Source organism: Oncorhynchus kisutch, linkage group LG3 (genome assembly GCF_002021735.2).
Source record: "Oncorhynchus kisutch isolate 150728-3 linkage group LG3, Okis_V2, whole genome shotgun sequence".
Taxonomy (NCBI): Eukaryota; Metazoa; Chordata; class Actinopteri; order Salmoniformes; family Salmonidae; genus Oncorhynchus; species Oncorhynchus kisutch.
In genome coordinates this window covers 32,807,133-32,820,432 of record NC_034176.2, presented here as the reverse complement: position 1 = coordinate 32,820,432, position 13,300 = coordinate 32,807,133, and the positions used below count along the sequence as shown (strand labels likewise).

Genomic DNA, 13,300 nt, shown 5'->3' with positions numbered 1-13,300 from the left:
AATGCACATTGTAATTGTGCTTTACATTTCTGAAATGTTACATTGTCTTTTCTAAGAGCAAGCATATTTTTTGGTTATGCCACAGAGGAAATTTTATAATTGTCAAAATACATTATTAGATGAATGAAAATGTTCACAAAAATATCAATTTTAGAAAAATATTATAGTCTGTAGTTGTCAAAATGAATGTTGTCAAAGTGACTGTGTTGCATGCTGAATAATGCAGTCACCCTTTTGGAATTATAAAGACTACAAGCTCCATATTGTGAACTTTGACGTCGAATGCGCTTACTACGCTCTACAACGAACGAACACTGGCGCGCGCTTGGGCCGGACAGTTCAGCTTCGGAACACAGGGACAGCTCCCAGGTGCTGAAATTGTCGAGCATCAAACCGAACCGTCTTCTACAGTAAAACATTTATATAAAAACAGAAAAAGCCACTGACTGACACGAAGCCTTCGACGCAGGTTAGTTTGCTATGATTTAAAATGTTTTTTCTGCATCATGTCAATTTTTTACTAGACTGTTATAGAATTCCGCAAAGAACTTGATTCTAAGCGGCATTTCCGATGTTCCAAAATTCTGCAAGGTTTTATCCAATTTACGAGAAGTAGCCTACGTTTGTGTAGGAAAATGGAATAGTGTATTTTCGTCGTCCTCGTAACATTTCTAAATGGAATTAGCACATAAAACACCTAAAATGCAGTGCCCATGTATTTCTAGATGATTGTTATCGGTAATAGGACATTTGGTTTATGAAACATTGTACATAGACAGTACAGTGTTGTTAATAGTGCAGTTTAGGCTTGCTTGATGTAAAACCGAAAGAATCCTTCTCCGTTTAACAGAACAGGCACATGCTTGAAATGGCAAATTGCTGATGCACAGTGAAAACATTTAGGCTACTAGGAACAAAGATGTCTGCTGTAGCCCAGTTCTATTTATATAGAATGCTGACAAATGCAGACGAATTTCGCAAGAAAGATGTAACATTCCACATTTGTTTTTTGTCAATTATTGTTGGATTGTTGAATGGATTGGCATAACCATTGATAAATCCAAGCCTAATTGATCATACACCTTCCACACCCTGCTGGGTATATGGTATAGATTGCTTGGGAAGGATCTGACTAATGTTCATTGGCAAGCACACATATGTGAAGATGTAGAACACAGGTGGACTCTTCACCAACCCCAGGGTGTGTAGTGCTCTTTTTGTTTATCCAACACAGCCATCTGCCATCAGACACTGTCTGTATGCTTTTAACACCAATCTCAGAGGCTGGTGTGTTTGCGTGTGATCATTTGAATAATATATTCTTCTTTTACACGTCTGTGACATCCGTCTTCCATGCAACATATCTAAACCTTAGAGTGACATTTCTAATTCCAATGAGTTGATTTCATGTTTGTCATAACCTTTGACACTGTGACTCCTGGTCTTTCCAGATGGCTGCCACTCAGGGGACCACTCAAGGGAAGGAGGGCGGGGACCAGAACTTTGACTACATGTTCAAACTGCTGATCATTGGCAACAGCAGCGTGGGTAAAACCTCCTTCTTGTTCCGCTACGCTGACGACGCCTTCACCTCAGCCTTCGTCAGCACTGTGGGCATTGACTTCAAAGTCAAGACCGTCTACAAGAACGACAAGAGGATTAAACTGCAGATCTGGGTAGGTCTGTCGCTAGAGTCAGGGGTACTCACTATTGTGATAGATAATGTCTAGTGTACTGTAAGTGAAGCTGTTCAACTACAGTGTGCACAAATATGAGCTATTCATTCAATTGCAGTATTTGCCTTATATATCCCCCCAAATGTATGTTTGTTAAGTTTAACTACAAGTGTGCATCTAGTCACAACCTGTCACAGGTTAGTCTGCACATTGGCTGTTAGAAGTCTATAACAATGTAGAAGGCAGTATCGTTTCAAGCTTTAAGGGATTGGGGCTTATAAATCACTTTCAACCCCAGTCCCTTAAAGCTTGTAACGATACTGCCTTTCTACGTTGTTATAGATTTCTAAAAGCCAACGTGCAGACTAGGATCCAGTCACAATAACATTAAATGTGACATTTGACATGAAACATTTGAGTTGGATTGTGCTGCTAAGATGTAGGAGCAAGGCCTACCGTGATGTAACGCGAGGCAGGGCAGTGTAGAGAACAGAGGCAGATGGATGTGTATGGATCACTGAACAACACTCCTCTCAGACTGTGTTCTCCTCCTGTGTGTGTCCGACCTCGCCTACAGCTTTTTTTTATTAGGAGATTTGGAGTTGAAGGAGTTTGTTTCTGAGCACCTCTGAGATTGCCATGGTGACAATTCAAAGCATGCTTCCTCCAAACACCCGCTCTCTCTCTTTCCTAGAGAGGCAATGCTGTTCGCTGTCATATTTACTGTCTTTTCCACCAATTCATTGGTCCCAGACAGGACTGTAGCAGTTAATCAGCTGAGGGTTGAATGTAAACAGTTTAATTAGTGAGTAATAAGGGTAATGGGTTTTTGTCAGTTAAGCAAAAACAAGCGGGTTCTAACAGACGCAGGATTGCCAGAGAGAGCATTCAATTGAATAGCTCTAGGTTGTCTAATTGGGCTGTTTGGGTACTGTACTATTCCCGACGAGCCACAGTACCAGTAAGATTCAAATTTACCAGTAAGATTCAAATAAGATGGCCTATTGTCACTCTTCACGGACTGTACTAAAGATTCTGTCCATTTGTTGGGCTTATTCACAGTGTAAACTGCTCTGTGGTGCCATGGCGATGATTAAATAAAACTCAGTCAATTCGTTTCAAATGGAGCTCCTGTTCATTGGACTCAGCAGGATTTTTCTGTCTCGCTGTGTCTTTTAGCTAAGAACAAGCAAAGCTGCCCACTCAAATAGCCTCAAGATGAAATGAGTCATTGGCAAGCACTTGGCCCTGAATCGATAGGGTAGTGAAATGTGTGGATGCATACAGTATGTCTTCAGTATTCAGCCAAGAGGAAAGTCATCAGTCAAAGCATTGTCTAGAAGATGAATGTTTAATGTAAAGCAATGTCACAGTCTGCAAAAAAAAGAGAACCATTTTCATAATAATAATAAAAAAACGATAAAGAAATGTACTTAAAAAACATGATGTAGAAGTAGGTAATGCTATGGCCTACTGAATTGTATTGTACAAAAACATTCTACAGTTCATTGTTCGCACTAATATATAGACACACACACCTGAACATCTGCATGCAGGTGCACGTACGTCCATGCTTTACTGTGTATATTTGTGGGTTTCCATTGCTCAGCCCAGCTGCTGTATGAGGGAGATTGAGGTAGACAGCCTCTGAGCTGTGTGTGCTTTTGAAGGTCAGAGATGTCCGTTGGCTACCACACAGACACAATTATAGCCATATTCACAGAGAGAGCAGAGCAGGCCTCTCTCTGTAGCTAATGTAACCCAGCACTGTTTGGCCTCGCAGTGGAAATAGCACACTGCTGAGTGCCCCTATACAAGAGGTTTATTGTAAAAACCCATAGACATGACATAATCAGTATAATATGGCCAGTAGGTCTCAGCCACCACAGTGACTAATCAGCATGGCGTCGGAAATGTCTCTCTATTTCAATGGTTAGCTACGGTATATGGGATCAATGGTCTGCTTCCCATGGGGTGTGGAGACATCACCAGACACCCTGTTGTGCTTGTATCAATTGCTCTGTTTGGGATGGGCCCTGCAGGCATGGAGAGGGATTTGGATTATTTGATTTATTGATCATAGTGCATTATTCATTTAATGGGGAGACTTGAACCTCTAGAATTTGTGAATAGATAATGACCGTCATGATCATCACAGCTAGCCAAACCAGCCGGCGATGCAGGATACATTATCATCTCAGCTAGCCAAACCAGCCGGCGATGCAGGATATATGATCATCACAGCTAGCCAAACTAGCCGGCGATGCAGGATACATGATCATCACAGCTAGCCAAACTAGCCGGCGATGCAGGATACATGATCATCACAGCTAGCCAAACCAGCCGGCGATGCAGGATACATGATCATCACAGCTAGCCAAACCAGCCGGCGATGCAGGATACATGATCATCACAGCTAGCCAAACCAGCCGGCGATGCAGGATACATGATCATCACAGCTAGCCAAACCAGCCGGCGATGCAGGATACATGATCATCACAGCTAGCCAAACCAGCCGGGCGATGCAGGATACATGATCATCACAGCTAGCCAAACTAGCCGGCGATGCAGGATACATGATCATCGCAGCTAGCCAAACCAGCCGGCGATGCAGGATACATGATCATCACAGCTAGCCAAACCAGCCGGCGATGCAGGATACATGATCATCACAGCTAGCCAAACCAGCCGGGCGATGCAGGATACATGATCATCACAGCTAGCCAAACCTGCCGGCAATGCAGGATACATGATCATCACAGCTAGCCAAACCAGCCGGCGATGCAGGATACATGATCATCACAGCTAGCCAAACTAGCCGGCGATGCAGGATACATGATCATCACAGCTAGCCAAACCAGCCGGCGATGCAGGATATATGATCATCCAGCTAGCCAAACCAGCCGGCGATGCAGGATACATGATCATCACAGCTAGCCAAACCAGCCGGCGATGCAGGATATATGATCATCCAGCTAGCCAAACCAGCCGGCGATGCAGGATACATGATCATCACAGCTAGCCAAACCAGCCGGCGATGCAGGATACATGATCATCACAGCTAGCCAAACCAGCCAGCGATGCAGGATACATGATCATTACAGCTAGCCAAACCAGCCGGCGATGCAGGATACATGATCATCACAGCTAGCCAAACCAGTCCAGAATAAATACACACATGGATGGGAGATTTTCTGTGTGACTTACTGTGAGTGACTGTGTGTGTGCGTGTGTTTGTGACCAGCAACAACAATGTTCTGTATGTCTCTCCAGGACACAGCGGGACAGGAGCGGTACCGGACAATCACCACTGCATACTACCGGGGAGCCATGGGCTTCATCCTTATGTATGACATCACCAACGAGGAGTCCTTCCATTGTGTGCAGGACTGGTGAGTTCTACTGGGGTACAACACATTTTCATCCTCTCTAGGAGGAACATTTGTGTTAAATAGCACAGTTGATTATATGATTGAAAACCAGTACGTGTCACAGCATTAACAGCTTTCATCAGCATGTTGGATGGACTGCAATTTTGTCAGTGTATCATGTGTCATGAAATACAGGAGGGAAGGAAGCAACTTCAGATGACATGTTTTGTTTGAAGTATTGTTTACATACTGTATATCTTAACACAAGATTCTCAGAAAGACTACATATCTTTATGGACCACAGTGTGTTGTTGGGTTGTATTGAGACAGGATGAGTAGAGGAGCTCTCCCTGTGAAGAAACAGACCCAAATAGCTGACCTTCATCTCTGTCAGTATCTCCTTATCTAAGCGTATTGATTAGAGCGCTTGTTCTCAGAGAGCCACTGGCCCATCTGTGTGTGTGTGTGTGTGTGTGGGGGGGGGGGGGGGGGGGGGGGGGGGTCCTGGGTAGGCCAGGCAAAGTCACGAATCACTGTCTTTGTGAGCCACAAAATCTATTTCCATCCGAATACTGAATACCTACACTACTGGAACCTTGTTCTGTATCTTTCCTGTATCCTGGATTCAACATGATTTATTCCTAGAAATAAGAACAAGAAGTCTATTTCATCAGTCACAATTACCAGGTTTCTGGGATAAACTCTACCAGAATAGTTTAAGAAAAATAATGTTTTGATGGATGCACTTGACGAAACGATTAAATGTCTCACGGTGAAACAAAAAGAAAAATGTTTTCTCAATTGTGTAGAGAGAAAGTGATTTTGACTACCATGTCCTCTTTTGTGTACAGAATGGGCGTATCACATCAACCCTAGTGTTGGTATGTTGAGTAGGGCATCTTTGTAGAAAGTAGACGGGTTAAACATCTCTGTCCCCTTTGGTTGTGTAGATCCAGGTGTTGTGGCCAGACGGTGTGACCCCTCCCTCTCTGTAGCATGATTACAGCTCACTGCTATAGCCTTATCTCACCCTCACGGCCCAACAGGATTATGGGAGCACAGAGAGGAAAGGGGCGCTCGCGATCACTACGGCAACGCGCTGATGTACTGTCGGATGACTAACTGCTAAGAAAGGAAGAAAACACATTTATTTAACAGGCTCTCTGTATGAGACATTGCAATGCAATCAAATTGAACAGCAGCTACTGTAGAGTCATGAACTGCTCTATTCTGAAGTCTTGATACCAGTCAGCTAATGACTGTTATTATCTTGGAGCTGTTCAAATCAGTGAGCTTGTTCACGAAAGCCATAGCAGTGACAGAGCACAAAAATACTTTATTAGTTAACACTTTCTATGAAGTACATACATATAATGCTTTATAACATCCTTTATAATGTGTTATAACTGACTATAAGCATCCATAATAACTGATAAGTGGTAATGAAACCATGTATGATGTTTTAAATATCATTAGCTATAATTACTTATGAGACTATATATTTGGTATTTGATTAGGATCCCCATTAGCTGTTGTAATATCAGCAGCTACTCTTCCTTGGATTCACACAGAACATGAAACATGACATAATACAGAACATTAATAGATAAGAACAGCTCAAGGACAGAACTACATACATTTAATAACGGCACACATGTATCTTACGTATCAATGCCTACACACAAACTATCTTGGTCAAATAGGGGAGAGGCGTTGTGCCGTGAGGTGTTGCTTTATTTGTATTTTGAAACCAGGTTTGCTTTTTAGTTGAGCAATATTGCATGGAAGGAAGTGTGTTGAGTTCATTTGAGGGGACAGCAAATGTACACTGTTATACAAGCTGTACACTCACTACTTTACATTGTAGCAAAGTGTCATTTCTTCAAAAAATATATACTCAAATATTTACAAAAATGTGAGGGGTGTACTCACTTTTGTGATATACTGTATATATATATATATCTATATATATATTTTTTTTGTATCATCCCCGTAAGGGTCATGGGATGTTACAAAGCATAATACATATGTATGTTTATTATTCTGAATCAAGGACCTGAACAGACTTCTTATGGTAGGCTTTTATTCCATTATTATTTCCCATTATTCATCCTGGTTAGAAGGTTGAGGGTAAAGATGCATGTTTTCCATCCCTGCCAGGATGTATGTGAATGAGTTCCTGTCCTAAACTCACACTCATTTCCTGTGTGTGACGCAGTTGTCTCCTGACAGTGACAGAGTCACGCTGGGCACTAGACACTGCTGCTTCTCTCCTCTCTTGGTTATTGGCCATTGAAACACAAAACGAATAATTGTGAGAGATAAACATAGATATCGGTAATAATTTCACCATTAAATATAGGCTAGACTAGAGATAGATTATAAACATTCACCACAAAAACCACATTTCAGAGCAGCTGTTTTTGACCAGGATGTCACTGTGAATAATATCATTAGTCAGATGTGAATTGACCTACATTTGAACTCATATCACCAGTCTGACCTCACTGTACACTCCAACAGTGCAGTAATACTTAGAAATGCAATAACAATACATACATAATACAAAAAGTTAAAAACAAGAAACTAAATTAAGAAACATTTGAACGAGCAACGGCAGAGTCTGGTATATAATTACACAGTGCATTCGTAAAGTATTCAGACCCCTTCCCTTTTTCCACAGGTTTAGAGACATTTTTGCCAATGTATAACAAAAAAAACGGAAATACTTTATTTACACAAAAATCCACGCCATGAGGTTGAAGGAATTGTCCGTAGAGCTCCAAGACAGGATTGTGTCGAGGCACAGATCTGGGGAAGAGCTGCCCGCCAGGCAGCTCTAGAAAAGGGCATTGGTCAGGGAGGTGACCAAGAACCCGATGGTCACTCTGACAGAGCTCTAGAGTTCCTCTGTGGAGATGGGATAACATTCCAGACAACAATCTCTGCAGCACTCCACTAATCAGGCCTTAATGGTAGAGTGGCTAGACAGAAGCCACTCGTCAGTAAAAGGCACATGACAGCCCGCTTGGAGTTTTCTAAAAGGCACCTAAAGACTCTCTGACCATGAGAAACAAGATTATCTGATGAAACCAAGAGAGACTAGTCAGGATTGAGGGCAAGATGAACAGAACAAAGTACAGAGAGATCCTTGATGAAAACCTGCTCCAGAGCACCCAGGACCTCAGACTGTGGCAAAGGTTCACCTTCCAACAGGACAACAACCCTAAGCACACAGCCAAGACAACGTAGGAGTGGCTTTGGGACAAGTCTTTGAATGTCCTTAATTGGCCTAGCCAGAGCCTGGACTTGAACCCAATCTAACATCGCTGGAGAGACCTGAAAATAGCTGTGCAGCGGCACTCCCCATCCAACCTGACAGAGCTTGAGAGGATCTGCAGTGAAGAATGGGAGAAACTCCCCAAATACAGGTGTGCCAAGCTTGTAGCGTCATACACAAGAAGACCCGAGGCTGTAATCACTACCAAAGGTGCTTCAAGAAAGTACTGAGTAAAGGGTCTGAATACTTATGTAAATGTGATATTTCCGTAAAAGGAAATACTCAAATTTGCAAAAATGTATTAAAAACTGTTTTTGCTTTGTCATTATAGGGCATTGTGTGTAGATTGATGAAGGGAAAAAAACGATTGAATCCATTTTAGAATAAGGCTTTAACGTAACAAAATGTGGAAAAAGTGAAGGGGTCTGAATAATATTCGAATGCACCGTACATATAAATGGTGTGTATAGACAGTATGGACAGAACACAAAAAAAATCTCGCTAGAAGCTAGAAGCAAGCGGACGGTGTCTGTCAGCGCCGTTCTGTAGTAAACCTGGGTTTGATGGAGGAGATATGTTGTTTACTGTATCAGCTTGTCGCCTATAGCTTCTAGTAGATAGATGCAGTGCTCTGTTTTCTTCTCTGTATATGTGTGTGTGCGTGTGTGTGCAGGTCGACCCAGATTAAGACCTATTCTTGGGACAACGCCCAGGTGGTGCTGGCTGGGAACAAGTGTGACATGGAGGAGGAGAGGGTGGTGGCTGCAGACAGCGGGAGACAGCTGGCAGAACAACTCGGTAAGCTGCTATCATTTGATTGATCAGGGACACTTCATAGTGGCAGAGATAAAATAATGAACACATCGAATGGTCAACAGTCAGATACGAAGCATTATAATGCGTTAGCTCATACTGATTCACAGCACCGGTACCTACATGGGCTTTTGTAAGTTCATTGACTTATTGTAAACATAACGTACAGTATTTGACAGGCTTTCATTTTCACTTAGTCATTGTCAAGAGATTTCTGAATGTAGACAATTAACTTCTTGTCAATATCATCTACGATGTTCATATGCTATTTCTCTCTTCTCGCCATCCCTCCGCAGGTTTTGAGTTCTTTGAAACGAGTGCCAAGGACAACATCAATGTCAAGCAGACCTTTGAACGCCTCGTTGACATCATCTGTGACAGGATGTCCGAGAGCCTGGACACTGATCCTGCCGTTACCACGGGAACACCTAGCGCCAAACTGACAGACAGCGCCCCGCCGCTCCAGCAGTCCGCCTGTAACTGTTAGTGGCTCCTCCCGCTTCCTGTGTTTCGAAGATACCCGATCCCTTAGATATAGGGTACATCCTAAATGGCACCCTTTTCCGTACATAATGCACTACTTTTGACGAGGGCCCATAGGGCTCTGGTCAAAGGTTGTGTACTTTATAGGAAAAAGGGTGCCATTTGTGACTCAACTGTAGTCTTAAAGTAGGGGTGCACAACTAAGGTCCTGGATGGCTGCAGCAAAGGCAGATTTTCCTCCTTGCCTTTTAATCAGAGATTGACTTGTATAAATACTGTAGGTGTGCTCTCTGGCCAATCAGTGACAGTAGTCCATCAGTTAAGTGCCAGGATGGAAGGAAACTCAGCAGGACTGCGGACTGGAGTTGTGCACCCCTGTCTTGTAGTATTCTGATGTGTCATCTGACCACTTTTATCATCGTACATCAGCCAGGGCTGCAGACTGTTTCTGTTCTCTTGACAACTCCTTATGGAATTGTCAAACATGGAGTTGGCAAGAGCACTGATCTGTGACCAGGCACGCAATCAATGTCTGTCCCTCTATAGCTGTGTTGAGGTACAGATCTTTACACCTTTACCTAGAAACACAGAGGGTCTGAATATGTCTGATGAGTATGTCTGTGTCGGCCTTACAGGATGGCTAATGATATGACACTACAAGCATCCATTATCCTCTTTAGCTTACCGTACAACATAAAAAATGATGCTTGTAAAGGCGATTAGAATTCAACATGTTGTCCATGCACTGCACATTAGCCTTCCAACTGGCTTCAAATACTTGTAATCGATTCTAAATTCTAAAGTTATAATCAGTGCATTCATTTATTTAGCCATCTATTTATGCATTTATTATGTTTGTGTTACATATTGTCTTCTGCCGAAGCCAAAAGCTATTCCGTGTACTGTAGACAAACTGGTAGATGGTAGCTGATTTCTGTTTGCTGTGTGTGTGTGTGTGTGTGTGTGTGTGTGTGTGTGTGTGTGTGTGTGTGTGTGTGTGTGTGTGTGTGTGTGTGTGTGTGTGTGTGTGTGTGTGTGTGTGTGTGTGTGTGTGTGTGTGTGTGTGTGTGTGTGTGTGTGTGTGTGTGTGTGTTTTAGGAAGAGTGAATGAGTGTGGCAGTGTGATAGATTTCAATCATCTACCTTGGGATAAAAAACAAATGTGGCCTTTTAGTATTTCCAACATGGCCTCTTCTCCTTTATGGTCACCTGCCACATTGATTTCATACTTCATGAATATCCTACATTGTGTCTGTGAGTACTGTATACTGTACATGTGCATTTGTATTAGTAGTCCTGATATGCCATCTGATGAGTGTGTCCACATTTCTGCAAAACTGAATAGATCCTCTTTTTCTAGTCTTATTAAGAAATTTGACAAGTGTGCTGTCAAATAACCAATAACCGAAGTTATGTTGTTCTACCCAGACCATTACAGTTATCTTTACCTAAACTACAAACCGACCCTTCCCTCGTATCCACTTCCCGAAGAGAAAGAAAATAAAAAATGACCACAGCCAAGATATGATATGTTATGACAGGTGAATACTGAAGCCATGATAGAGTCTGTCTGACTGGATAAACATCAATATCCTCCGAAACAGTATTTTTAGGGAGAATGGTGTCCATATTTCATATACCTAAGAAAGTGCATCTTTTCCACATCCTTGAACCACGTTGTTATTGTCTCCATCCTTGGCTAAAGCAAATTGTCCTTTACATATAGGATGTCGTGACAGTCCTGTACCTCCCAGTAAAGATAATCTACCATATAATAGGGAATAAGTACATAAAACATTTGATAACTGTAATTGTGCCAACAAAAAAAACTGTCTGTAGTTTGTTTTACATCGTGTCTTTGCATAGAAAATGGAAGGTTCAAAAAAGAAAAGTAGCATGAAGACATTGAATTATCTATATTTATATATCTAAGGGTGTATGTTATCTATGTTATAGATATAGAATTAAGTGCATCTTCATAGCTTTGGCTGTGTGATGCAATGGGCCAACAAGTGCAATATTTTAGGAATTTATTTCTGTACATAGTCCTTCTAGTACCGTATACCTGCAGTTGAGTGACTGGTCTGATGTTGGTGTTGTATTGTATGGTACTGCAAGCATCACACTAAGTGTGTGTGTGTGTGTGTGTGTGTGTGTGTGTGTGTGTGTGTGTGTGTGTGTGTGTGTGTGTGTGTGTGTGTGTGTGTGTGTGTGTGTGTGTGTGTGTGTGTGTGTGTGTATGTGTGTGCGCACGCTTTATCTGGGATTTGCAGTGCGGTGAAGTAGTGTAATGGGTGTTTATTACTTATTGTATGCGTGTACCTTTTCTACGGATGTATTCATGCACTATATACTGTTCCTGCTAGCTATCTGTTGGTGAACTCGTACTATACGTCAAAATGCAGTATTGTGGAAGATAGAGAAATTAGGGTATGCCCAATGCTGTACTGATATTAAGTCTATGTTATAAAAAAGGGAAATATCTCTACTCCAACAGGATGTTGTCTGTGTGAGATTATTATTTACCTGTACATGAATAGTAGCCATTACGCTGCTGAGATTGAAACCTCAAACATCTCTACATTCAAATTCCCTGTCATCTACTTCCTCATCTGTGATTATGCATATTCATGACCTCCACTATTCAGCCCACTGGGCACAGACGTCAATTCAACGTCTATTCCACGTTGTTTTGTACCTTCAAGTGCAAGCAATGTACAAACTATGTGTTTAAGATGATAGGAAATAAACAAATTGTATTCATGTCATGTGTGTATTGTGTTTTTGTGTGTGGAGATCCATTGGCTCCCACCTTGTGATTGAAGGTGTTCAGCTTGGTGTATTTTTGTGGTCTCTCACTATCTCTAGAGAAAGCATGCCTCCTAATGGAAAAACCAGGTAAGTTCATGTTTTACATGATGATTTTCTATGCCCAGCATTAGGTTAAGGCTATGACCATAGGTTGAGGTCAAGGAAAGGGTTGAGGCTAGGGTATCCAGTAGTGGTGCGTAGGTAAAATCACTGAGGAAGCCAAGCCAGGAGGAAATAGACATATCACAACCTATGTGTTGTGATAATTGCATTGTTTGCTCTGTAACCTGTTTGTTCATATGCCCTGACAACGGGATATAAAGGCCTAAGGCTGAGACAATAAGACACAGTGGCAGATTAAATTTAACCACGGCTGAACCGGCTGAGGTAGACTTAAAGCTAGGGTTAAGGCAAGAGTTAGGGTTCTGGTTGAGGCTAGGGTTAGGGTTGAACCTAGCCTCAAACACCACCACAACCCTAGCTTCATGTCTACTAAGAAGCAGGACAGAGATTTTGGTCACGTGTGGTTTTGGTAGATGGCCATTTTCACCACTAGAGGGCCTCCTTTCTGCACACACTTCTAGTCTGGAATGAAACATACAAATGGACAAACCCTTCAAAAGTCCTCTTACCACTGCTGATTTATGAATAGCACACTGTCTAACACAAGCCTAAATCCTAACGTTATGGATGGACTGGGACATATTACATTGATGGACCCAAGGGCCCTACACAGGTGAAAGACTCTTCACTGCCCAGAGTAAACACACTGATGCCTCCTGATACCTTCTGGCTCGGATAGACAGACAGATAGACAGACGGACAGACAGATAAACAGACAGACACACACACAGAGAACGTACTTT

General features: G+C 42.2%; 1 protein-coding gene across 1 annotated transcript; it reads left to right on the top strand.

Moving 5' to 3' along the window:
* Positions 1-314: 314 nt before the first annotated feature.
* Positions 315-12,391, top strand: LOC109872174 (ras-related protein Rab-3C). Its single transcript, XM_031804481.1, has 5 exons — positions 315-469; positions 1,452-1,676; positions 4,950-5,068; positions 9,001-9,125; positions 9,437-12,391. Exons 2-5 carry the CDS (start codon positions 1,452-1,454, stop codon positions 9,625-9,627), a joined length of 660 nt encoding a protein of 219 aa, XP_031660341.1. The 5' UTR covers positions 315-469; the 3' UTR covers positions 9,628-12,391.
* Positions 12,392-13,300: the final 909 nt, after the last annotated feature.

Excerpts from the sequence above, each read along its gene's own strand:
- LOC109872174 (XM_031804481.1), top strand. The coding sequence starts at position 1,452 with ATGGCTGCCACTCAGGGGACCACTCAAGGGAAGGAGGGCGGGGACCAG. Across the intron at positions 1,677-4,949 it reads GGATTAAACTGCAGATCTGG|GACACAGCGGGACAGGAGCG; the intron begins GTAGGTCTGTCG and ends ATGTCTCTCCAG. Across the intron at positions 9,126-9,436 it reads ACAGCTGGCAGAACAACTCG|GTTTTGAGTTCTTTGAAACG; the intron begins GTAAGCTGCTAT and ends ATCCCTCCGCAG.